Source organism: Syngnathus floridae, chromosome 5, assembly GCF_059516105.1.
Source record: "Syngnathus floridae isolate MCC-2025c chromosome 5, RoL_Sflo_1.0, whole genome shotgun sequence".
Taxonomy (NCBI): Eukaryota; Metazoa; Chordata; class Actinopteri; order Syngnathiformes; family Syngnathidae; genus Syngnathus; species Syngnathus floridae.
The window spans coordinates 6313519-6340187 of NC_142417.1; the positions used below are offsets into that span (position 1 = coordinate 6313519).

Here is a 26669-nt window from a genome sequence, read left to right on the forward strand (position 1 = left end):
CCAATTCAAAAACTGCCTTTCGAAAAGAAATTCTGAGGTCGTTATACATGCTAAATGTATGTAACAAATGTAAATGACTCCAGCTCCACTTTCTTGCAGCAGTGCAATTTTCTTGCTGTCCTCAGTCATCGTCATCAAAACAGTTTCCTGTCATTGTTGATTGCCAACTTGAGGCTCTTATTGGGTTTTTTTGGTTTTGCACTTTTCAGTATTATTTTGCAGTGGAAAATTCTGCAAGTATCTTGGGCCAGTAAAGGCCCATAAATACTGATATTAGTACTATTGTTGTGTACTCTGGATTGACCCACCTTTGTCCATCCACGTTATCATCCTACTTTCCCTAAAAGTGTGTCCGGGGCAGCAAACAGCCCTAACGAGCTTGTCTATTGATTAAGTGATGCTTTTTGTGCTGGATTCCCTGAATGGATCTTAAGTCACTTGTATGGAGGCCGGGATGATGACGACGATCACAAGAGGAGCACTTAAGATTCTTGATGTTCACGGCCAAGATCAATTTGGAAGCCGGTGTCGTTTTTTTGATATTTTGGGTGCCCTTAGAGTCTATGATGTTGAAAGTCAATCAACTGGATGGCACTTGATGATTCGTTTTGACTTGTTTGTCTAAATTATTATGCATGTTTATTTGCTCCCATGTGTTTATGCACGCGTGTTGCTATGCCCACCGGCCCGCTGGTTTAATTTATGTCCAACCGACTGTGACCGAGAGGCATGTGGACATATTTCCCACAATTCCTTTCACCAAATCCCAAATGCACTTCCTTCCCTGAGTGAGCAGCTTTCTCCTCATAAATAATCTTCTCCAGCCAATGATGTTCTCTGATGTTTATTCATAACACCTCCTCTTCGAATATTCCTTATTAAATTTCATTTCATCTGGAGATGGATTGTGGTGTTTGTGTGTTCAACAGGGGCTGTCAACAGCTCGACTTGGCAAGCTTCAACATTGGTAGTATTTTGCTGGACATTGATTGCTTCTGGCATCACTTTGATCCATTGTCTAGTGTCAGATTTGCTTAAACAAGATTTTACTCTGTGGTTTTCCTCCGTCTCCTTTCCTGAGCTGCCGCAAGTTGTCATCCCAGCTGAACAGTACTACAACCAGCAAAGTCTGAAAGTGATATTGAAGCCGAGCCCCTCGTGCCTATGCCACATGCTGATGTGCTGAACTTCAGAGATGGTCACGTAGATAGCCTGGTGTTTTTTATAATCACGTTTCTTTCCGTCCCACCCTTGCTTTTCATGAAACGTTCATGTTTTGTTTTCATGGCGGCAATAAAAGCTTAGTCTTAGATAATGTCGTGTCTATCCTGAAGTGCGGAGAAAAGAAATAAGAAACGCTGCCTGATGTTTCTTTTGCCTGGAAGGGAAACAAAAGGTCAGCGGTATTTATGGGCATTGGCGTGTTTATCTGGCCGCTTGAAGGCTGAGTTTTTCCGAGGAATAACAAGGTGGGGAGATATGACGGAAGCTCTCGGCAGCTTCTTGATGTTGAAAAGTGTAAAGCTTACGGAATGAGGTTGGATTTGCTGCTTGGAATTAATTTTTTGAGTTTGAAATGACCCATGACACATTTAAGGAGGTGTGGAGAAGCACTGCTCGGAATGGAACCTCTTAGACACAAATGGAGATCTTGGGCCGCTCTTGTTGAAGGGGCCCCTGCTGTGTCGTGAGAGGGACATCAATGCCAGGCGCTTCATCTTTCAACACACCGGCCGAGAAAGTGATGAGAGACACATAAAGATGAAGTGATGGACAGGATAATTATTCAGATGATTGGCAAGTCCAGCTGTATGCTATTAGTGAAACCTAGAAAATCACAACACACTCCGAAATGCTAAAAATGTCTTTATTAAATAATTGATTTGATACATAATTTAGCAATTTCAGAACACTGTGTCAATTTGTACCCTATAGTTGCTCAGAGCAACATTCAGAACCACTCAGTCATTGTCGTCCAGGACCAGACACTTGAAGAGGACTTGGTTTTTCCATTCGATTATTTTATATTTAAGGCGTGTTTTCAAACAAATATTTTCTGCAATTATGACTTTACTATTGCTTCAGTGTATGTAGGTCATATTCCAAGTCATTCCAATCGGGTTGCATTAGGAACAGAACTCTGTCGTATACCAATGTGTCTTAAATGTGCACTTTGTAGTTTTTTTAACAATAATATTTTGAAAAGCTTAAAAAAATAGCAACAACACAGTTTCACTTGAACCCAATAAGTTGTAGAATGCCTGCTCACCTTATAGTCATATAAAGACCTCATTTTGCAGTAGCAAAGGCAGACAGCTCAGGTCAGAGGATGAGATGAAGAAGACAGCTGCGTCCGAGCCAGTGTCCGAGGATGGATGAACTAAAAGGATGGGCAGCATTCTCCAAGTGCTCTAACTTTAGAACACACATGTCGGTAAAAGTCCCAAAACCTGTCCTGAGCGTGTCAACACATGCTTTCATACCCCCACCCCCCTTTTGTGTGCACATCTCTCTGTTTGCCCAACCCGGCAAGCGCTCATAACTAAACAGCGCAAAAAGGGGCCACAATCATTGCCTAATATAACAAATCCTTCCACTTGTTGATGTTTCATTTTCTTTCCAGAAGCTTCTTGTGTCAATTTCCTGCCCTGACTGGCGAGTTCAAAGGTTCACGAACTCACAGTTGGAAGTGTGAAGAGCGTGTAACGGACGCGACCCGCAGACCTTATTTCAGAGCCAAAAAACCTTCTGTCTTACCTCCTCAGGGAAAATTCAACCAGGTCAATTAGTTTGAATAGAGCAATTTAATTATCAGACATTTTACAGAGGAGCAGATTTTGAATGTTAAAGTGTGTGTGTGTTTCACTTTCTGTTTCTTGCCGAAGATTGAATAGCTTTTTAGTTCACGGCAGGTCCTTAGTTTGGTGATTTATGCAGTTTCAAAGTTAAGAACGAATGAACTAGTTTGCTCTGGAGCGTATCAATGCGTCATCATTCCGCAAAAGCAGCCACGCTCAGTTTTTAGTGTATTAACTGGACACAAATCTCTACTAAGATGACAGAGCTCCTGCAGGAAAAAAGTAGCTCTTTTAAGCACGACTCATTTAGAAGCAAAACCTTAAATGTACATGTGAAGTGGCCTCTTCAAAGCATTGAGCCTCTTGGTGCAAAACTGCCCACCTTTTCGCTCTCACGCAGGTTTTTTCTAGTTTTGAGTAAATTAAGCTTAAAAGAAGAAATGGCAGAAGACATTATGGGGTTTCCTAACTCCTTTTTTCCTGTTTAAAAAAAATATATATATTAAGATTATTCCTGTGTGCTGGCAGGTGATTAATCAAGTCCTTATTGAATCATTTTATTTTTAAGACGATTTAAAAAGTGTGCGCATTCTTTGTTGTGTGCTTGTGTGTGTGTGCCTTCAAGTCTTAATCTAGTTATTTCCTACTCCCAAATTCACCTTCTTCAGGTTAAGGTCGACAAAAATGCTGTAGACACGAGGGTGTCTTTTTCAGACAGCTTCCTTTATTGGTTTAGTATTGAATTATTGCTCCCATGTTTGGCACGGTGCAGTGCAGATACTGCTTTTTTTTTTTTCCTCTCTCAAAATTTTCTGACCCCAACCACGTCTTAACAAAACAGCCCTTTGTATGTTATTTCTCGTGACCTGGGCTGTCTGTATGTTGCTATTGTGCACGGCCTGTGGAGAATAAATACAAACACGAGCAAGGCCTCATGCATAGAAGACAACCACATTGAGACCAGCACAAGGATAACTGCAATCTGGCCATGAACTGTGCAAATTAATTTGAATGGAATAACCATGCACGTGATGTACAACATTGAGAATTGTATGTACGTCGTGTATGTTCTTGCATGCCCGTGTCGATATTATCAAGTGACCTTTGCCGCCCAATAGAATGCAGGCACTGTCCGCAATAAGACATGCAGTCAAAGTACCCGACACACCACTTAACCCCCCTCCTGGAACCTTGACAGCTCCTCCATGGGAGGCTGACCCAGAAGGTCCTGTAAGATGCTTCGTTCATACCCAGCACACACACACGAATACGGCCTCCCACCCTCCACATGTAGCGTGGCATGCATAACTTTTTGACAGTCATGAGGTATGGGATCACCACTGACAAAAGCTCTGCTGTCCCATCTGGAGTTACAGCTCTCGCCTTGTCATCCTGAGCGGCCTCACTATGTCTTCCTGCCTTCATAAATCACGGCAAAGACACGTGCATTTGTGCATTAGCACTCATTAAATAAATGCAAACCTACTTAGTCCAGGACAGGGTGTTAAAAAGCAGGAAGCCAAGCAGACTCAAGGTCGTAAAATATTCATCTTTGTGTGTGTCTCTTTTGTATTACCTAACAAAAAAAGGGGTCGTAATTTCAAAGTTAACCAATCAAAAGCGAGCGTGATAACCTTCGTAAAGTGTTCCTAATGATGTGACCAGAGAGACACATCCGTACCGATTGTTCTGAGAGAATATTTGACTCATATTTTACAAAGCCAAGACTCAGATCCGCCACAAAGTAGTTGTGACATCCGTGACGTCTCGAAACGATCCTAAAATATGCCCAATCCTCTCTTCACTTTGTTGAAAAATGTAAACTTCAAAATCTGTCTAGTGAGGTGAAAAGCGCCCGTGTGATCTGATTGTGATGGCACTCTCACTATTCCGACGAAACTATCCATTATTTGTTATTTTGGGGAGGGATATATTTCAGACTTTGCAAGGTGGTGGGCGGACAGCTATCAGGAAATACTGCTGTTTTTATGTCATGTGACGGGCACGTCAAGCCTGCCTACCAAGGTGCGTAAACTATGCTCCGACCGAGACGATGTGCAGTTTAGCAGATAATGGGAGGGTAAGCGTGACATGATGTTGTAAAATATTGTCATCACTGGATGGCAGCAGACAAGCCAATGGCTCAGGAAAACTAAACTCTGAAATCATAGCCGTAGATCCTGCCAAGTACTCATTTTCACTAGGGTGCTTTTCTCCGATATGCAGTGGAAACATTTCAAGTTGAATGCCGCTGACGTTTTGATTTCAGACAATATTTGGACAAGTATTTATTCATAATTATAGTTGGCTTTTTCTTGGGGATTTGTTTTTTGTTCTTGTCAAAAAATTCACTTTAAAAGCCTTGGTTTTACTCGCTCTTACTTTTTATCATTGCTACACCTTACACACAACAATACATTATTTCTATTTCTATTATTTCTTTTCGAAAAATGTGTTCTATAATTGTAGTACATGAGTATCCGCTGTGAATTTATTTAACCGCATAGCTGGCGGTAATTAATAATTACATGATTAAAATATAAACTGCAACCTCTTCTTTTTTATTAAGAGTGAAAAAGCAGATAAGTTTTAATTTGTATTTATCCAATCCTCTCATGAGAGCAGCTATTTATCCAGGACAAATTCCGCCACCTAAGAAGTATCTGTATATATTTTAATGATCATTTAGCACTCTGTTGGCGTGTGCAAGCATCACCCTTGTATACTGGCAGCTGCTTTTGAACTGTGGAGGGTCGTGACTTTATGAAATCAGTGACATTCTACCATCCAGAAACAGCTCCATGGAAACCCACCTTGAAGGTCAGCGTGTCTTTGTCTGCGAGCATGTAAAGTCTATGGTTAAGGGGGATGCCATTATATGTCAATGCATACGTGACAAGCGTTTGTGTATGTCATTGACCATCACTTCTTTATCGCAATATTCTGCAGTTTTCAGAACATAATAAAGCCTTTTTTTTTTTTTCTGTCCAGCTGTTCACATTTTGATCTGAGAAGCAGATAGTGTCAGGGCCTGGCATTCAAACAACTTTCTACAAGAAAAGTGTCTTAACTGAGCGCTATAGAAGTATTTTTCAGTAATCCAAGACTAAACTACAGAGAGCGAGAGAGGCTTCATAGTATGCGGATGATGTAAGTCTACTTAGTGGCGCTTCTGTATTATTAATACAAGTGCAGCACTTCACAAGCCAAACACATCAATTTAAAAGACAATGAGCACTTTTTCCACTTTCAAAAAGGCTATTTTTAAAGGACTAGAGCGAGTACTCAAGAATATATCGTTGCTGGACATTCCATTAAGTACAATCTACTACAATTCCACACAATGGTGGATATCTCAGTCATATATATTTTTATACGGATTTTTTTTAAGCATCATATCAATATTTTAAAGATTCCATACACTTGTTTACCACTTCATAGGGTTTGTCAAAAAGTCTAAAAAAGTCTAAAATGTCTCCACTTCGAGCTACTGAGGTATTCTTTTTAAAAACTGGAGTTTTGTCACCGCATGATACGGATCCCTCATATTTCAAAGGTTGTAAAGTTTTGAAGTACTATTTGCGAGTCACCCACTACATTATTTCAGCAAAGATTTGTAACTTTGCCAATGCTTCAACTGGGAGAGGCTTCTCTGTTCTTAATTGTCCCTTTCCAATTTGTCTCCAATGCAATTGACTATTAATTGACACTAAGGGACTGTCCGTGAGCATGCATACAATGAATGTAGCACACGTCTCCTTTCATCCCAGTACACATTGTACAGTATTTACAGAGGCATTGAAGTGGCTTTGGGGAGGCTATAATTCACAAGGATGGCCCCAGGGGCTGACAGGATGTTGCAGGAGGGATGTGTCATTTTTCCCAAGACTCCCTTGGTGACGGGCGGAGACATAAAGAAATCCTTTTACCCCCGGACCCACCCCCAGTCTCCACACATCAGTGTTTCACACCCATAAAAATGGTCGGTTGGCAGAGTGCTAGAGCTCAGAGGAAGTATTTGTCTCTCTTTCATTCTTTTCCACATCTCTGATTTAGATTTGAGCCACGGCATAGCTGATGCGGACATCAAACATTCGCCCGGGAAGAACAGAACAAGAACTTGTCTGTCGCTGCTCTTAATTCATTGTCTTCGTCCCTGGGGCGAAATGAGCACTGACAGACGTAAATGGCAGAAATGAATATGGTTAAGATGGCAGATGAGGGTGACGGTGGTGGGCAGGGCAACGGTGGGTTGCGGTTGCAGGCTGGTGACAAGAGCGAAAGGGGAGCATGAGCAAAAGGCTTGATGATGAAAGTGAGCGGGATGAAGGAATGTATGAGGAGGTGCCTCTCTTTGCTGACAGACACTATATTATACTAGCTTGACCACCTGCTCTCAGCTTACCACCCCCCAATAAAGCAACACCACATGTAGAGAGTAAAATGCACCATGATGCGCAAACCATGACAATAACCAAGAAAAACATGTCTGCCTTTAAAAGCATCCGCAACGTTTTCCGCCCTGCATCCACATTAGCGGAAATATACGACGCAGTTTAACTCTGTGTGTCTTCTTACCAAACTCCCGCTGAGACCGTAAACCTATCGGCCTGTTAGCCAAGCTGGAATGCGTCTGTCAACTATGACTTCAGTGCTCCTGCTTCGGTTGCTTTGTTCCAGTACTTTGATACCTCAGAGCTTCCCGCCGTCTCCTTGCAGATTTATGCCAAGGCCAAACAAAGTGAAACGTGACGGTACGATTCATTTGATTACAAATCATAACATCTGAAATCAACTTTGCATGTGCAGCGCCATCTGCTGAATCTATTTTGGCACTACTCCCACCTGGCCCAAGTTGTGTATCAGTTGGTTGTGTCATCATTGTCAATCACAGCAAAGATTATTTTTTGTATTCTCTGGCAACCATAACGAACAGTAACAGAACTCAAATGAAGGCGCTCTACATTCAACACTCTGTTGTGCTTTCTGTGAGAGGTTGTGATCATTATTTGGCTTTAGGACATCTGTATTTCTTTTCATTCCAGTCTGACTTTGTTGCAGAAATGTCATCATACCATTTAAAATATTCATTTCCTCTCTTTACTGTTATCTGCCACGGAAGCATGTCTGAGCCTAAGCGTAGTTTGCTGTGATAGACGAGAAAGTCTGTTTTATGTCATGGACTTCGATATGACTGAGGGTGGCATTGTAATTTCTTGTCGGTCCCTTGGACAAAAAGGGAGAAAAATGTTTTCCATTTCTGAGCTTTTGAAGAAAAGAGACTTGCACAAATGTTGAGCTGGTGAGAGGAATTTAATTTAACAGCAAAGATTATTGCGGAGAGGAAATATTGGATGCACTTATCTGCTGCTCTCCTTCTCCTTGCTCTTCATTACAGTCTCCTGCCATCAGACGTAACAAGGTGAACACCACATTGGCTTGAAGAGCCATTTGGAAAAATGCAATCGCAAAGAAATGTATCACAGTACACTTGGAATTTCGAAAGTTGAACACCCTTGAGCTAGAAATTATTTTTTGCGGAAACTAAGCTTTTTAAGTCAAACACCATTTTAATTTGGCATGTTCCAGAAACGGAGCAGCTTCAACAAGCCGGACTAGTTGCCACTAGATCAGAATTGAAACTCTTTTACCATAATTAAAGAAGCTGGAGTACCCGTAGAAAGTCTCGCAAGCTATGGGAAAACCTGCAAACTCTACACAGAGACACTCCAACTGAGATTTGATCCCAAATCTCTCGAGTGTGCCGCAGAAGTGCTAACCACTTTTGACCGTGCTGCACATTATTTCCTATGGGAAAAAATGTCCAAATCCAAAATCTGCTCGACCACCATGCTGGAACAGATTGATGTGCACGATGTGGCATTGCTCCTCTTATATCACACTGGTGCTGCGTGCGTAATTAGACATCTGCACAAACCACCACAAAGTGTTTGCGCGGTGCATCTGCAGCATACAAAACATGTTGAAAGATCCTGGATAGTTTTTGCATGGATAATCCAAATACGGGTTCAGTCTGAGTTCATCCCCTCTTGACATATTTTCCTTCTGGACCAAATTCAACAAATGATCAATCACGTCACCAACACGTAGGCTCTCGAGCATACAAACACTCAACAAGATACACAATTTGGAGAAAACAATTGCACTTTTTTTTTCTTGTTAAGGTCCTTGTACGTTTCGACTTTCTAGGTTTGTGATTTGATTTATCAGGCAAACAAAACAGTGCCGGAGGATATAAATTGAAAATCAGATGTATGAATTTCACCAGGGAGAGGTGTGGTAATGTAAATAAATCTAATTCAGGGTCACGCGCAAGGCGGGTGAAGCGAGGAACTCAGGTAGGCGTAAAAATCGAAAAGTAAAAGGAAAATGCTGCAAAGACCTGTTATGCGTAAGGGAGGAAGAACTATTGCTCTCTCACGTGAGCGGCTGTCAAGACAGTATGAATTGTTTGCTCTTAAAAAAAAACGGCATTCGGTCTGTGTGCATTTTTTTGGGGCGGCACAAGGTTTGTTTGGTGTGTGGCTGTTTTTGTGTGTTTATATAGCTTCGGCGATATAATCGAGATGACTTACCTGATTTCGATCAGCGCCCAAGATGAGAAATTTCCTAGTGTAGCGTTTGTTAGCATAAAAAAAACAAGTGGGGTAAGGTGGTGTGTAAGAGTTTAGATGTGAGCTGAGGCCTACAGCAGCTTGGGTTGTCTTTGTGTTTTACCATTTTCGGGCGTTTAATAATCGTCTGAAAAGTGCATCTGCAACTCTCCTTCCCCCCACACGTGGCAGCATTACAGGAGATACTGTCAAAACGCAGAATTTTTTATATTTATTTATTTTTTTCTCTGTCAGGTGACGCCACAGACAGATAAACACCCCAAAAAATCTGTGATATAACCGGGGTGCAAATAATGACGTATTGTGGAGGAGCACTATCCCATCTTGACACTTCTACTGGACTGCACCTTTTAGCAAAAATTGCCATTGGATCTCAATTTTTCATCTGATTTGGAGGACTTGAATCACTTTTCACTCTGAAAAGCTGCCTGATGGGAGTCTATTATGACATGCGAGCGGGGGACAACGCGTGTGCCGATAGGTGTGCATTTGTCTCCCTGCGGTGTCACCAGGGTGTGTAATTGAAATGGAAATGAGCCAATCAAAGAGTGTGATGGCGAGTCGCACGTTTCCAAATTTAGACTCTTCATATTGTAGCGTGCTTGTGTGTGGATATTTCTTGACCCCGTCTGTTGGAGCATCCTTGTTATCAGTTGATGATAAGATTTTGGACTCCCTCCTAACTTTGGAACATCCAAGCCATGTTTGGCTCGGGTTGATTCGCCTGGCTGACTTTTGTGGTGTCTTCTGAGACAGCTGCACCATAACACAGGGATGTAATTATCACCATTTTACAATTAGCCCACCATTTAAAACGGCTCCTTAATTAACTGTTTTTGTGCCAGATATCCTCCCCTAGCTTGCAAGTTAATTGTGAAGAAGTATATTATAAAATGGAAAAATGACTGTAATGGATTGGTCAAGTGTGTTTTTGGCTTAGTCATTCCACAACATCTCCAGCTTCATTTTGCCAGCTTTTAGAATCAGTTTTAATTGCTGTGATTAGTTCATCGGCATTACCGATCTGAGGTTGAGGGTTTGAAACTTGGCTCAGATTCTAAACTGACCATAGTTGGTGACTATTTTGTCCTTATGTGCCCTGCGATTGTTTGACGACCAGTCCAGGGTGTCCAGGCCTCTTCTTCAAATTTACATATTAATTTTCTTGACAGGGGTAATTTAAAAGAGAACGCCGAGAATTTCCGCGACTACATTACAAATGTCTTTCATCGAAGATGCTCCCAAAACTTTTAGAGCTCCCTCAGCTCGCCGCTGTTACGACAGCATTTCCCCTGCCTCCATTTCACTCATTTTACCTGCTACAGTTCATTTGAATCCCGCTGGTGCGTCGCATACAGATGTTGATGTCCATATATTTGAACACGTCCATTTTATGATGAAGAATGACTTCCTCTCCCTGCCGTGAGGCAGTTGATAGAATACTAAGAATAGCCGCAAGATGGCAAGGCTAAAGATCCAGCCGATGATGCCTCTTTATTTAGATTAGCATTTTCGATTTTATACATTTTGCCAGATGTTTGCGTGTCGCCTTCCAAATACCGTGTTCAGTACAGTGTGGTTTTGGTTTCCGAGAGTTGGAAATGGGAAAACAGACAGACCCAAGTTGAGCTGAGCTCATATTTGGGAAGTAACTCGGAGCACATACATTTTAGCTTTGGTCATTTCTTTCAACCATATTCGTATTCGTGCATTCAGGTCGTATCAAAGATTTACAGTAAGCTAGGAACTGCGAGTATTCTGCTTTCTCATGTATGTAAACTTTGACTTTTTTGGAACCGAATGCTCTCTTCCTCCTTGTTCCCTGACTGTTTCTCACTTGGTGCCAGCTTCTGGCTCTCACACCGCTGCTTCTTTGCCAAGCACCCTGCTCTCATAGCGCAAACCTACCACAGGCAACCAAGTGTGCATGGAATTGCAAATGTGTTTCTTGCATGTTTGGGTTACATGACACATATCTTTTGTATCTGATTTTACATGCTCAGCCGGCCAAACAACCTCAGCTTCATTTACAGTCGGGGCCAGTCGCCATCGTTGTGAATCCCGAGGCTCGAAGAGAAGGGCAGATGAAACATCACACCTACACACATACAGACTTTCTAAATCTCCTCTCCATCACATACACACCGGTGGATGAAAAGGATGTTACCATTAAGTCGGTGACATTTTAAGACAGGAAGAGAGATGCGTGGCTTTTCCTGGACCTCAGCAAACTTGTTTTAAATGAGATGTTACAGATGAGCTGCTTGATGCTTTGCTTGTAAACGCTTCACAACAGTATTTACCCTGCAAGAGTAAACACAGGCAGGGGAGGGGGAGAAATGCTCACACACACACACACAAAGACACACATGCACAAAAATGAATATACTAAGCAAAGCTGGCTGACACAGATGCACGCTGTAATGTAAAATGGCTGTGGGTACATTTGCCACTTTATTGTGACATTAATCATTCAATTACACCAACACAAATGAAGTGACAAGTGAAGGCGCTCCGAGCAGATTGCCGCAATTGTTGTGTGAGATTAAAAACCCTCGTATGATGTGTGTTGGGATTGCTTCTTTGTAGATTTGTAGTGCAGCAGACGCCGGATCAGCATTCTAGTACATATGCAGCGACTTGATCCGACAAAATCCATCCTCGAGTCGGAACTCTCCGATGACGCAACTAGAGAAGGTTGAAGTGAGAGCATATAAAGTGAGAAATAGCATAACAAGGATGAGAAAGGAAAAGCTGCCTGCAGTTTTCTCAGAATTTTTCTGCTAGACAGTTTTAAGAAGGAACTGAGAAAGAGTTTACCATGATTTATATATGTTAATCCCGAGCCTTCGAAAGTTTCTCTCATGCTTTTTGGGGTGCTCGAAGAAAACCCTTCCCATAGTCTGAAGTTTTCAATTAAAAGTTTGGTCCCGTTTTACGGACTAGGTCTAAGCCGACATGCCAGATGGTTTGTTTAACAAATCCATCAAGGGAACAGTGAATAGAAACTAATTGGGAAAAGTTCAAGGGCTTAAAAAATAACTGTTTAGATGGGGGGCTCTGCCCGAGACATCCATTATAGGCCAATCAGATCAACAAGTAATGGAGTAAACAACTAGCTACCGAAAAGCCAGTGTCCCCTTGAGAACCAAAAACATCCATGTAGGTAATCAAGAAATGTTGCTGCTGTTTTTCCTGATCTACTTTCTCGCGTTACCTTCCACGTTGTATTTATTTCATGTATCTTACCATGTTGTTTAGTCTGTTCAGTTTTTAATTGTCTGGAGATAGCAAACTTGCAACATTTCCCAAAAGTACTAGCTCACCTTTCCGGTGTTGAAATGAGTCAGTGGCACCAACTGTGCATATGAGTGTCCATGTCCAATTTTGTGGCCTCAACTGTCACGTTGAAAGCACTTGTGGAGAGTGTTAAAATCGCATACTAGCATGTTTTACAGGCGTTTTCTCAGTGACCCTGAAGCCAGGCCACTATGGACCCTCACAGCAATTGCTCTCTAATTTGGAGCATTCGGGCAGGTGTGGGACCTATTCTGTCATCAGCAGATGAGATGTGTTGAGTGCGTGTTTAGGTTTGTTGTCAACATCTGATGAATCGGTATGTATCAAAGCCCTCTGACCCTCGTGTGGCCTCGTCTCGCGCAGCCATCAGGGACCGGCCGCAGTGTTTTTCTCATCATGACATTTCTCATCTGGACCCCCTTGTATTGCCGCGGTCTTTTGTACCACGTCTGCGTTTGTCCTTCTGTCGGCAAAGTGCTTTTTCTTGTCTGGAGAAGCATTTCTTTCCCACACTTTATTTCCCTTTCTGTCTGTGTGCAGATGTGTGTGGAAGTATGTGGCGCAATGACAGATTTATAGATATAAACAAACTCGTGTAAAGAAATTTATTGAAGCTTGAAGATGAGAGCCGGCTGCCAGTAAATTTCAACGCCACACTGACAGAGTGCAGAGTATCGAGAAAGCGCCGTCTGCATACGTGGGCTAAATTTTCACACTTTCATCGGTACTAATTTGAGCGATAGTTAAAACTTCCTTTTTGTTCTGTTTTTTAGATTCCATCGTGGGGATTACCACATCGACGTGTGTATAAATGACTACCTGGACGTCTACTGCCCGCACTACGCAGACTCGGTGCCCGTGGAGCGGACGGAACGCTACGTCCTCTACATGGTCAACTACGACGGCTACAGCACGTGCGACCACACCTTCAAGGGTTTCAAGCGCTGGGAGTGCAACCGGCCGCACTCGCCCACCGGGCCGCTCAAGTTCTCGGAGAAGTTCCAGCTCTTCACCCCGTTCTCCTTGGGCTTTGAGTTCAGACCGGGAAGAGAATATTACTACATCTGTGAGTCTTCATTTCTTTATTATTGCTTGGCAGTTTAGTGATGTCTCAATCGGTTGTTGAAATGCAGCATTTTGTGATTATACCAAACTGGTGACTCATATAGGCCATGTAATGGAAATAAAAGTGAATATTAGCCAAATTAAATCTAGCTTCCATTACCCAGAATGCAAAAATATAATTTATAAGTTTTCGTAGCCCATTGCAACCTGAAACAGTGATTTGTTAAACGATTCAGAAAAAATACACAAAAACATACACAATAAAACAAATGCACCCATTATGACTTTACTCAAGCCCTCAAATTTTGCTCCAGGACTTTGTTTGGCCTTAGTAAGGAATTTGAATTAATTTTCTCCTCTTAATAAATCACAGAAATAGAATTAATCCCTTCCATCAGGCCAACTTTTGCTGTAATAAAATTATAAATCTATTCAGGTAACAGTTATACTAATATTTTCGCATGAAACGCATACCAACACAAGCACATAATTCGTCAGCCACGTTTTCACACCGAGCGCTGAGGTCGACACTTTTGTGGAAAACCTTTCCTTAAAATGGAAAAGTTATTCGTAGGCTGGGGGGATAATGAGGTAGCTCGAAAGCTATTGCTCAATTCTCCAGCTGCATTATGCTGGAGACTTCAAAAGATATACCTTCCATCATACTCCTCTTCTTCATCTCGTGATAAATGTTCAGTTGTCTGCGTCTTAGCATTAGTAGCGAGTCACTTTGAGGTTATCGCGAATTGATGGGTGCTTAAAGCAAGCAAAAACCTCCGTGGTTCACCTGCATCGGGAGGAACGAATTGAAGGTTCATGGAATTCAATCAAAATAAACTTCAAACCTTTAATACATTCTTAAAGATTGATATGGTATGTTGAATTAAGTGAATTCAAACCAAAAGATGAAATATATCATTTTTTTGACATAGATTCTAATATGTTGGAAATGACCAATTCACACTAAATTTGTACATTACAATAATTTAATTGTTAGTTGTGATCTTATTTCTTGAGATTTTGTTTCTTGTAAGCTTTAGTCATCACCTTGTATGTAGTGAATTTATGGGTTTGTCTTTTTTAACTTAAGTACTGTTTTTTTTTTTTTTAAGCCATAATCTAATGTATTGTGATGCACTTCTATATAGGAACATATTTCATATACTGTACACGTTATTAATCTGTTCATATAAGATCAAGTTAAGGCACTTGAAATGTGCTTTTATGGGAGAAAAGATGATTGAGGGATGTTAGTCCTCCCACAAAAGACGCGTTGCTCTTGGGAGATGAAGGAGTGGGCGCAGTCGCTAGCATATGTCAAATTTAATACAGAATTTGAAAATTGATGGCACATTTATGTTCTGAAATGGGGGACCATTAGTTTCATGTCTGGTTTATGCATTATTGATTCCGCTGTTTGGAGGGAACGTTTTAAGGTTTGTGCACTTTTTGCACTAATGAGGGAAAACAAGTTTCTCTCCAGGCAAGATTAACTGAACATTCAGACATAACATTGACAAGAATGGCAGACCTCTGCCAGGGATGAACAATATAAATTTGCATTTTTGTTAAATGATGCATTACTCAGAAGTTTGGTGTAAATGAGTAAAATATATCCTGAAGCAGCACCAAAATTTGGTGGAATTTCTTTGCTCCTCGACACGGCCTACACGTTTGTGATCAAACCTCCTGTATCACGGATTTTGACCGTGGAATTTATTCCCCATAATGAAGTGGCCTTCACTGTACTCTAAAGCCGAAACACAGTCCAGTCAGTTTCGAAGTACTTGAAATTGAATTAATCAGAATCAAACTTCCATTCCTTCATTAACAGTGTTAAAATGGGCTGAAAACATTTTTAAATTAATAAATCGTTCTTCAAATGAGGTCAAATATAATTCCTCGTCATTTTGAAATGTATCATAAAAGTGTAACAGTTAATCAGTGCCATTTCAATAAAGCACTCTACATTTAACAACAATAATAGTAACAATAATCTAACTTCATAGCACTAGCAGCTAATGTACCGTACCAATGGATGTCTGTCTGGAAAATCATTCAGCATTGCGAGTCACTCTTTTAGAAGAGGCTGGTGTCTTTTCCTTGTGTCATTTATTGGGAGACTTTTGGTGTGTATTACCTCCACCATGCCTCCGGAGTCTGGAATCAATGCTCTAATGTTGTCTGCTGCAGTACGATGATTCAAACCTACAAGTTTTTCCACAAAATGTTGGTCAAATTCCAAATTGTCCAGCCGTTCGGCCGTTAAAATTTTTGGCTAAGACTGTAATATGAGTTTGCCTGTGAACCTTTTATTGTGTTTTCTCGCCAAGCGACAGCATGGAACGGGTCAGCCGATTAGGGCTTTGATTGCAAAGATGTGTTTACTCCATCGGCAACTTTTTATGCTCGCCATTAACTGAAGTGTAACCGTAGATTACTATCCAGGCTTGATTTTACATTTTTCACTCGTCCTGCTCCACCACACCTTAATGGAAAGTTTGCTGTTGATTCTGTGCTGGAAAACTAAACTGGAGGCCTTACACTTATCTGACTATTTATCTTTATCAAAATTCGCAATAAGCTCCTTGTCATTTTGACCCAAATTACACAGTGTCTTGCTAATGAAGATGAGAGGAGGTGGAGAGCTGGATAGGGGTTAACGGTGGGTTACACAACTCCTCCACTTGCTCATGTCACTACTTGTAACGTTTATTTTTTGCTGCTGAGAGATGCTTGTCCTGGGGGCCAGATTAAATTACCCTGCGACCGACGAGGCTTCCATGGAACACATGCATTTGGCTGTAGCACGGCGTATTGCTTTTGTGTCCCGCGGCTTCATTGGCTATTGAATGATTCGAGCATACTGGCTCTTTGGCTAGCATGGCGGATATTAAAGTCATCTAGCATGAAGTCGTCTGACATGTGATTTCCCGCCGCCATTGTGTCCAGCTCCAATGTCCATAAAAAGCAGCCGGGACGGCCGCTGACGGATTGGCCTGTCTCTTTGGTCGACAGAATCTAGAGCTGAAGGAAGATTAAGGCAAATACACTTGTACCATTCATTCATCTACTTGCGTCTGTTTCATTCTCCACTATAGTCATCACCGCCATAAAGCAAAGTTTCTCTGTAGTAGAAGTACAAGAGACCTCTCAAACTGCATCTTTGTATTCCGATGCAGTTCCAATAATCCCGTGATAAATACAACTATTCAACTGAGGCTGTTAAATTAAAGCACTAGACGGGCAACCTAATTGCTGTGATTCTCTCAGGTTACATTTGAGTTTAATATGCCGTTATTGTGAATATTCAGGAGTTAAGATGGTGGAAAAAAAAAACAGAGGCTCAGACTTGATTATCTCTAATCTTTTATCTCTAATCCTTTTAAAAGAGCAAAACTGAATGCCACAGCTGCGGAAAATCTTTGGCTAATCTTGTTTGTGTGCCACCAGCAGGTCTACTGGCTTTGCTTTATGGTCATCTGAGCGTTAAATATTGTTTCAGGACACTCTCCGTTTCCTGTGTGCGTAACGTGCTTACATGCTTGGTTCAATGTATTAACATGGGAGCGTTTGAGCCAACTGTTGCAAACTGGTGACAACAGTTATCTGTAAACAATTGCTTCTACGTTCAGCCTTCTTGCAACTGGGACTAAAGCAACTATAAAATAATGAAAGATTTGGCCTAGTTTGTATTCATAATTGTTATTTTACCAAGTAGATTATTCAATAGAATTTCCAATAGGATATTGAAATGCCAAAATGTTTCATAGCTGCAGCCTTAGTCATGATTCAGCGGCTGTACCCATCTTGTGAGGTGGTTTGGATATAAAATGCCACATTACCCAAATGTCTTTCGAAGCAGATGGATTTTTGGTAGCGCCTCCTAAGAGTTCTGACTGGGGGGTAAATGTTGCAGATTTAATGTCAAGGCGTCATGTTGAGTTCTGTAATTAAACTGTTAATTTCTGAAACAAACAAGAAGCGCAATGCATTGTGATCAGCTACACAAGGTTGGTCCAAAGAGGATTAATTGGTACAGATACGAGGATAATTGCTGCCAAACCATCATCGAGTCTATTAATCATGTAAAGTGGGTAAGGAAGGTTTAAAGATTTAGCAAATATGTGTAACACTCAAATTGCGTACTGTCTGCCCCCTAAGTAAAAAAGTACAAATACATTTATTGAGCCACATCGAACTGTCAGACAAACGTTTCCACAACCAATTAGTTAAACTACTAAATTAATAGAGAGGGGCCCTAAACATGATCCCTGGGGCCCCCTCGCATAACAGACAAGAGACTCAGAAAACGAGCCACTTATTAATCAATGTGTTTAAAAACAATTATAAAAATGAACTGCAATACTAATGCAATTCAAATAAAGAAAACAACATCGTTTTATATTCACCAGTCATCCAATTGTAGTGCTTGATTAACTGGGGCAACAAAATGACCTTTTAGTTCCCTGCAGGAAAAGTAATTAAGACAATAACATCCAATCTAAGTAACACAGAATGTTGCCATGGCTGCATAAATAAACTCTACATCACATTTCCAGTTTGAAAATGTTGACGAGCTCTGCAGCTCAGCACAGACTCAGCAGTTAGACGGTGACCTTGTAGCACATTTGCCTTCCCAGTGTGAGTGGATAGTGTTGTGTGGTGTTGCGTAGCTAACAGAGAAAATTCTATGCATCATTAGCCGCCCAAGTAGGCCATACTGCACACCTGCACCAAACACAAATGCCAATGTGTCCTGTGACAAAGGTCACAATCCTTGAACGTCGAGATTAGTCATAAATTCTGCACTCATGTACGATATGAGGGTGAGCAGTATATTTTTTAAAGGATTCGTGACATCGATTATTTGGAAATTTTGGATGGGGAGTTTCCCCAATCGTTATTTCCCTACAGGTCTCACTCATATTTAAAACGGTCCTTAATGGAATACATACATATAGTTCATGCATGCATAAACAGCCATCGTGGCCGTTTGTCATCTCTAATAAAATTCAGAGGCTGAGGCGAAAGCAGGATGAAAAATGAATGGTCAGGGGTATGATTGATTAGCTTTCTTGTTTGTAGATTAGTATTAAGACGTCACATCATATTTATGTGCAGAAAGCGCGGCTTAATGATGTTTTCGCCCCTGCAGTTTACTGCGGGTCGAGAGGTGATTTTTGTTGCATCTGAAGAAATTAAATAAGACGAGGCGGCGTGCTCTGCTCTACTAACCAAAAGAGATTCATCAGCATGAGCGGGGCAGCGGGAGTGTACTCACATGGATGTCATCATTCTTCAGTTTTGTTTAATATCAGCATCTTGTCACCGTCAAAAATATATATTATGCGAATAGTGAACTGGAATTATTATACCATTGACATAAATCGGGACTTTTATGATTTTCCTTTCAAAAACATAGTTTTCCTGATTAAAAAACTAGTTTTGATACATTGTGAAAATGACTCCAAAGAAAAATAATATTAAAAAAGTACGTATGACTGTTGGGAATGTTAAAATGTCCGTGCAGTAAAATCAATAATATATGATCTTGGAACAGATTATTACAAATAGGTTACGAAATACAGTACAAACAAATCTGACATCAACCAGCATCCCAAAACACATTGCGGTCTACCTCGGAGTTTCCATTGTAAATCCTTTTTATTGGCGCGATGTCTTTATTGGACACTGAGGTGCTTTGCAAAATGTAGCAATGTTGGAGCTAAATATTAAATGTTACTTGTGGAACCCACACATAAAATATTAGTTCAGTTTAAATGTGCTTTTTTTTTTATTCCCTGCAAAACTGTCTTGGCTTCTGAGGTGGGTTATTGTCAGTGTGTGTCAAAATCAACAGCGGGATTTAAAACCGTAGCGCTGAGCACATACATAAGCAATTCAGCAAAAGCTAGCATTAAGAGTGAGGACTGAGTGAGTTTCTTGGACAGACAGGAGAGATAAGCGAGGACAGCAGGAGCGCTTCTCGGGTCAGGGATCACAAGGCTGCGGCGGTTTAAGTGAAAGCCATCTCCCGGAATGCTGATGCAAGCATGTTTTTTTCATAATATGAACACCATCTTGTATTTGAGTAATCTGAAAGAGGGCAGATATCCAATATCAGCTCATCTGAAAAGATAGCCAGGCTGACTGGGTGGGATACTTGATGTGGTCATGTGGTGATTCTCTAAGACCACAGCATTAGGTACAGTGGATCTGCATTCCTAGCATTTAAAATTTCATCAAGTAGAATTTTTCATTCCATACTGTGTTGGCATCTCATATAAAGATTATAGGGTTTATGGACAAATTAAAAAGGGGTTCGATGTTTAGAGTCGGGATCGTTAGCTCTTTGGGAGGCTGACTAATGGTGACAAAGAGCTGACACCCGTTCCATTGGCGGCACAAGGGTGGAACCTACATATGGGTGCCGCCATAACGCAGCCCTCTCATCTGTTTGTATGAAGAATCAAGCCTGTCACCGGCATGGAGTTATGTGCCTTGGACCTTCACGCACATACGCATGTGTCGCCTATTTTCTACGCACATGAATGAAGAGGGATAGTAGCCGCACGCTGTCTAGAATACGTCATTACGGGCCTGATTGATGGACGGCTGTCCCACTTCCTCTTTTGCTCCTCCATTTTCACAGCACATCCTCCATGTTCACCTCACATCCCTCATAATCAAAGCCTTATTGGCTCATCAATGTATAATTGTAAAATATAGAGAAAAAATGATTTGCACACAAGAGGATATTAACTCATTCACTACCAACGTCAAATAATCGATTTTCACTGGGCTGGCATTGAACGAGTTAAACACAAATTCAGCATTTTCACCAAGTGTGTCGGACCTCATAATGTGTGGCTGCTCATCGTATGAATGTCAAGCGTATGTGTCCTTGGGAACGATACTCATCCATTTTCGATAGGTGGATTTATTCTGGCATACTAGTTCATTGCATGCTGTCTAAAACTAGATTGATATGCCTGGTGACCATGTGTACATGGATACAAAAAAGCTTCAAACATGCTCACCAGACAGAAACAAGACAAAGTGCTGAAACGTGAGAGAATTCTGAGAAAGTAGATAGAAACTTATCCTAAGTATGTGATGTACGTGTCTATATTTGTCAACCACAATTACTGATGCTTCAACTGGGTGTATTTATAAGTTGATCATGATTCACCACCATGAAGACGCTATCATTGGTCGTTAACCTGTGACTTGTATTGATAATTGCCAATTATTCCTAATTGTTTATTTCCCGTGCATTGTTGTTTTGCCTCCTTCCTCTTCCGTCATTATGCTTATGCACACTCACATATGCTTGCACTTTGAGCATTTCGTGGAAACCAAGGCCATAACAACAATATTATGATAACAGGATATAGACTAAGTGCAGCAATGAAACATTATGTACTGTGATTTATTATAGTGTGGTCGCTTTAAAAAGCTCAACTCCACAAATCACAGTTTATTGTGATTTTAAGTATGAATACGACCAACGTGTCGATGCTACTTTGGATCACAGTTTAGCCTTGTCGATTTTCAACACATCGCTAAAAGTTATAGATAATTATGGATGAGGAAAATTGATTGGAAATTACAATCAGTAGACATTTGACCTCAATTAGTTTGAGCTGAATCCACCAAGGTGTCAACCCTGAATTTATGTGTTCAATTCTCAGAATCTGCTATTCAATAACATAACGCAGTGATTTACAGGAAAGCAAATAAGAAGGAAAACAGAGCCATTTCCTTTCACCCTTGTTATTCCTCATTGATGTGACCTTTTCACCTTGGCATTGGTTGCCTAAATAATGACTTTGGTTTACATCGGCTGGAAGCTCGAAGATGTCGGGCCATTGGGACATGTCTCCGCAGCTGCGTGCATGCAATTTCTTCTATTTCCCTACTTCATCATTTCTTTCCTGTAGCGCACTCACCGCAGTAGCATCTGCTTAATGGGCCTCGGCACTGTGGATGCTCTTCCATCTTCTTACTCCCTCACAGCATGCAGACAAGCACAAGCACGCATGTAGATTCTCGATGATGATCTGTAGTTTTTACTGTTTTCTTCTATTTGTTGCTAGGTGCATGCTGTTCTTGACAATAGATGCACTATTTAAAAGTCATCCCCGGATGCCTGCCTTACTTCTAACTTTTCTGAAGTCGACTCTTTCGTAGTCTCCTTGCCCTGGAGACAAACTTTGCAAATGCTCTCATTAGTAAATGCAAATGTACACATGACAAAGCAAAGTTTTACACATATTTATCAGTGCGGCCCTCTCTCTTGGTTTATATAAACCCAGACTCCTGGAATCTGCTGTTCCCAAACACAGCTGCATTTTCGTAAAGCCAAAACCAACTCGGCACGACGTTCCTTTCTCCGGTGAGCTGGCAGAGCTACCCGGTTCGGAATGTTCTGCACTGGAATCCTCGTTCTGTTTAGCCCACATTGACGTCACAGTCAAGAGATTGTGTAGAAGAAATCTGCTAGTATTAATAATCTCTATGAATTTACCTCTCTGAGAAGAGATTTTAATTCAAAATATCTCAACACTTGAACAGAACATGTTTTTGGTTTTACCAATCACTATTGAGCATTTGGACGTATATATCAAAATGCAATAATCATACTGCACCCGTATTTCTAATGTCATGCTAGGAATAAAATAAAAGGGAATAAATTCTGGTTGGCTCTCTGCCGCCGGCTCATTTCAATATAAAGGTCCTGTTAATGGTGCTATTCTGAAGAACAGCAGATGTTCAATGTGAATTCTGCGTGTAAATGTCAGCGCTAATCATCATCATCATCACTATCACAGCCGGCGACAGATTCAAAATGCAAGACTTGAACTATTTCATTGTTAAAATGAGTGGCGCTGTATTTATTTAGAGACTGTGGTCAAAGCATATGGCAGTTGAATTCTTGTCCTAGTACGTACCCTTAAAAAATCTTAAAGTATTGAAACCATGAATTTAAAAACAAGGCCTTAATTAGCAGTAACATGACTTAAATCAATCTTTCAAAAGTCTTAAAATAATTGAAGACATAAGTATAATTTTATGATTGTAAAGGGTATTAAATATACAAATTAATTTACATTATTTAAAATAAATTACAGAACAGGCTCTGAACAAAATGGCCTCTCATATGAGGCAGACATGGTCACCAAGCTACCCCAGGGTCATTTTGTAAAAAGAAATTCTTTATCCGTGATATAAACAATATTTTCCGGCGACCGCAGAAATTTCCAACGGAATGGTCAAGGAAATGTGTTTTGCAGATAACATTACAGATGCAATAAGGTTTGGCTCGATGCGTGATTGAAACAATACAGCACCTAAGCCGCGTTGAGCCCACCTGTTTGTTTTTCCGTAATTGGATTCTGCTTCATTCCATTTGCCTTAATGCTGATGCATAATGCAATGCACTGCAGGGACCGGCCATTACCAGCTTTGGGACGGGGCTTGAAGAAGTAACCTGACCCGCCGTCCTGACCCGCCAAATATCCCTGCAGCCCCCCCTCCCTCCTTCTGCCCATCTCTGGGACAACATTTCTCCAAGCCGCCCCTCTGCTCATTCTGCATGGATTGATGGAGGAGGCTGGCTGGTCTGATGGGAACCAGAATAGCAGGTGTTGATGTTAGAGCGTACTAGAACAATAAACCGGCTCTATGCTGTATGTTAATCCAAAATAAACAGGCACAGGCATGGGCCGCATGGGCCAGGGTGGAGGGATCCTCTTCAGAAATTGAGCTTCTGCTAACAAGACAGGCATGTGGAGCCAAAGCTTCATCTTTCTTTTGTAGAAGCAACAACACGCCCCGGTCATGTGGAGCGTCCCAGACATTAACACATCCGGGCTTGGCCGCTGGACTTTTCCCACTAGGATGGAGCCAAATTCACTGACTTCCTTTTTAAGCATTTGGGAATCATGGTTCAGAGCAAATTTCCAGTTGACTCTATTAATACAGATATCAACTATCACCTAAAAATTAATTCGCACTCAAAGTACCACCATGATGACCAACAATCAAATATAGAGAAGTTACTAAGCCTATGCTATAACATCATTCCCAATTTCCTCACAACAGTTCAGTTCAATACATCAAAATAAAAAAGTTTTGATTGAAATAGATTTCTTCTAATTGTATTCACTATTCAGAGTATCTAATTGCAGCTGTAAATATCTTGTAGCTTGGAGAACTTTGGCCTCTGTCGTGTACACGCATCGATAAAAAGCGCTCTCTTGTCGCTCATGTAATGTTTTTATAACTCATTCGCCGCAGACCATGTGCGCTGTGAACAAACGTCTAAATATGCCAGCGGCTCAGCTTCACTGTCATCACGACGGAGACCCCTCCACGTGCTCTTTGCCCTTTTTTTCGTGGCAGCCGTACTTCTCTCGCGACCAGCTGCCGCCGCTAAGTAACTCGTGTCGATGGCCGGGGCTCAGATCTGCCCATGACGATGGTGATGATGATGAAGATAAGACATCTGGAAGATGTGTGCGTGCCACTAATTGTGTGTTTGTTATCTTTGTGTGTACATCAAATATAATAGTGGAAGATAAGAAGAATAACATCCATTGTGCGACTACGGCCGAGGTTCGTTAGCGTGTGCCGAAATAATAACGATAAGGGCTGGCGCTCTCTACTCTGCTGTGGAAAAGAGCATCTAATCTGATCTACCAGTCACCTCCCGCGCACGCTGACACATGACCGAGGAGCACATAAAAGCTGATGTAGCGTCAACATTAACGCTAACAGAGCACTCGAGAGGGATAACACCGGCAAGATGGAGGCTTGATGAGCTGTGGAAATTTGGAGGAAAAAAAATAAGTGTGCCTTTGATAGAAAAATTGATTTTATATTCATTTAGAAAAACGCAAGTCAGCAGTAGATTTTTTTATATCTGCTCCCCTCTAGTACGAGTTGAATCATTTTGGTGATGACTGAGTGGGTACAAAGGTATTTTAAAACAACTCTTGTTTTGTGTTAAAATCCAAAGTCGTGACCTGTGTATTTTTAAAATGCTCCCCAGGATGGATGGTCCCGCCGCACTCCAAGTGACATGTGTTTGACCCCCTCACCCCCAATCCCCATTTTAGTGGAGACAACACCTGGTGCCTCACTACGTTGCCATTAGTGGTCAACCAGCACACACACTATATTGGCACGAGGGATTATAAGAGCACTCTGTTGCCTGACATGGCACATGTGGCACAGCCTGTACAGTAGCTGTGAGTGGATCTTTTGTCTGAGCACTCAGAAAAGACACACCTGAGCTTTGTCTAAGGGAAGATTTTTCAACAATTATATCATACTTTTTATAATTTGTGAAAAATAAAGTAAAATTAAAATTTTCTGAGATTTTTTTTCCATTCATTTTCTAATAATAAACTTGGTTTTCCAACTTGAGTGAATGAAGTCATAGTTTTACTTTTACCTGAGTTGAAATAAGGACGATCGTGGTTTTTGCACAGCAACGCTATTCTCATAATGTTCCTTTATTTCTTTGGAGTATAGCCCTTAAATGTCTTTTTTTGGGAGGGTTGTTGGCCGATGCGTACGATGCATCATTAATCCTCTCCTCCAATTTGAATGTTTTGTTTTCCAGCCTCCACCGTCGCTGAGAACGGGAAGAAAACCTGCCTGAAGCTGAAGGTTTTCGTCCGACCATCAAGTAAGTGCTAAGCGAGGCTTTGTAAGTGGAGCCCGTTGAAGTGCACAGTTAATGTGTTTAAAAAAAACAACAACAACAACAAAGAGCTCGATGTCGTCTCTCAACTTCACGACAAAGCTTTTTTTGCTGGCTGTCCCGACATGCCGCTCTCATTTGTCTCCAAACTGCCGCTACTCGCTAAGAATATGTTTGACTTAAAAAAACAAACATCCAAAGTAGGAGGCCAGCTCTCGTCCTCCGTATTTCATCTGAATGTTGCCATGAGCTTTGTTGCTTGACGTGTTGACTGTCAGGGCTGAGAGGGGGGCTTCAAATGTCTACCTGGGGTGTATAAACCTCTATTGATGATGATTTCATTCTCCCTATCTTCTGTTTATAGACAGCTGTGTGAGAACTATAGGGGTACATGACCGTGTTTTTGATGTTAACGACAAAGTAGACAATACGTTAGAACCACGAGGTTAGTATGGCTTCCTGCTTTTTTTTTACTCTCTTCGTACATCTGTCTGCCTCCATGCCTTCCTCTCGCCACGCTGTCTGAACTTCACATCCCTCGCATGATCTCCTCAAAATCCAACATAGCGCCATGCCTTCACAAAGATATTTGGTTAAGTTAGTGGAGCAATTTTCAGACAAATAATGTCACTCTCCGATGAAAACATTAACAAGAATTACAAGATTTGATATTGAGGCTTTCACAGCTCTAGAGTAAGAAGATTATTTTTTTTAGAAGCAGAAAAAAATCCAATTAAAGTTAGAACCACTTTTGCAACTCCATTTTTTGTCATTGTTTTCATTTCCGTACTCATGAGCTTGCATTTTGTTTTCGGGACACACATGGCGCAGTCGTCACAACAAGATATTCTGACATTGGTTTAGAATTGCATTGCACATTGACATGTGAAGACAACGTGCGGACGTGCAAAGGCCTTTGACATTGATGCCCTACCTTCCGCTCTTTGCGCCTGGCCCCTTGCCCACCCTGCCGTGCCTGCTTCTACAGTACTGTCTACACTTTGCATGCCTCAGTTGTCTGCGATGCTTGCTTCAAAACATAAGCTGTGCACTGCCTGATACCAGCTTTGTGATGTCTGCTTTGCCCCTTTGCATGGTCCTGCTCCTTTACTGCTCATAGAAAATGCTCACGTCGGAGAATAACGCTCTACAGTG

At 41.3% G+C, this 26669-nt stretch overlaps 1 protein-coding gene across 2 annotated transcripts in view; it reads left to right on the forward strand.

The window, feature by feature from the left end:
- efna5b (ephrin-A5b) overlaps positions 1–26669 on the forward strand; it is a 75565-nt gene that overhangs the window by 44088 nt on the left and 4808 nt on the right. Inside the window, exons 2-4 of one of the 2 annotated variants that reach the window (XM_088374949.1) lie at positions 13507–13799; positions 25434–25499; positions 25879–25959. In XM_088374949.1, the coding sequence (XP_088231075.1) occupies positions 13507–13799; positions 25434–25499; positions 25879–25959 (440 nt within the window). The remainder of the gene's footprint in view (positions 1–13506; positions 13800–25433; positions 25500–25878; positions 25960–26669) is intronic. The other variant, XM_088374950.1, reaches the window with a different exon arrangement.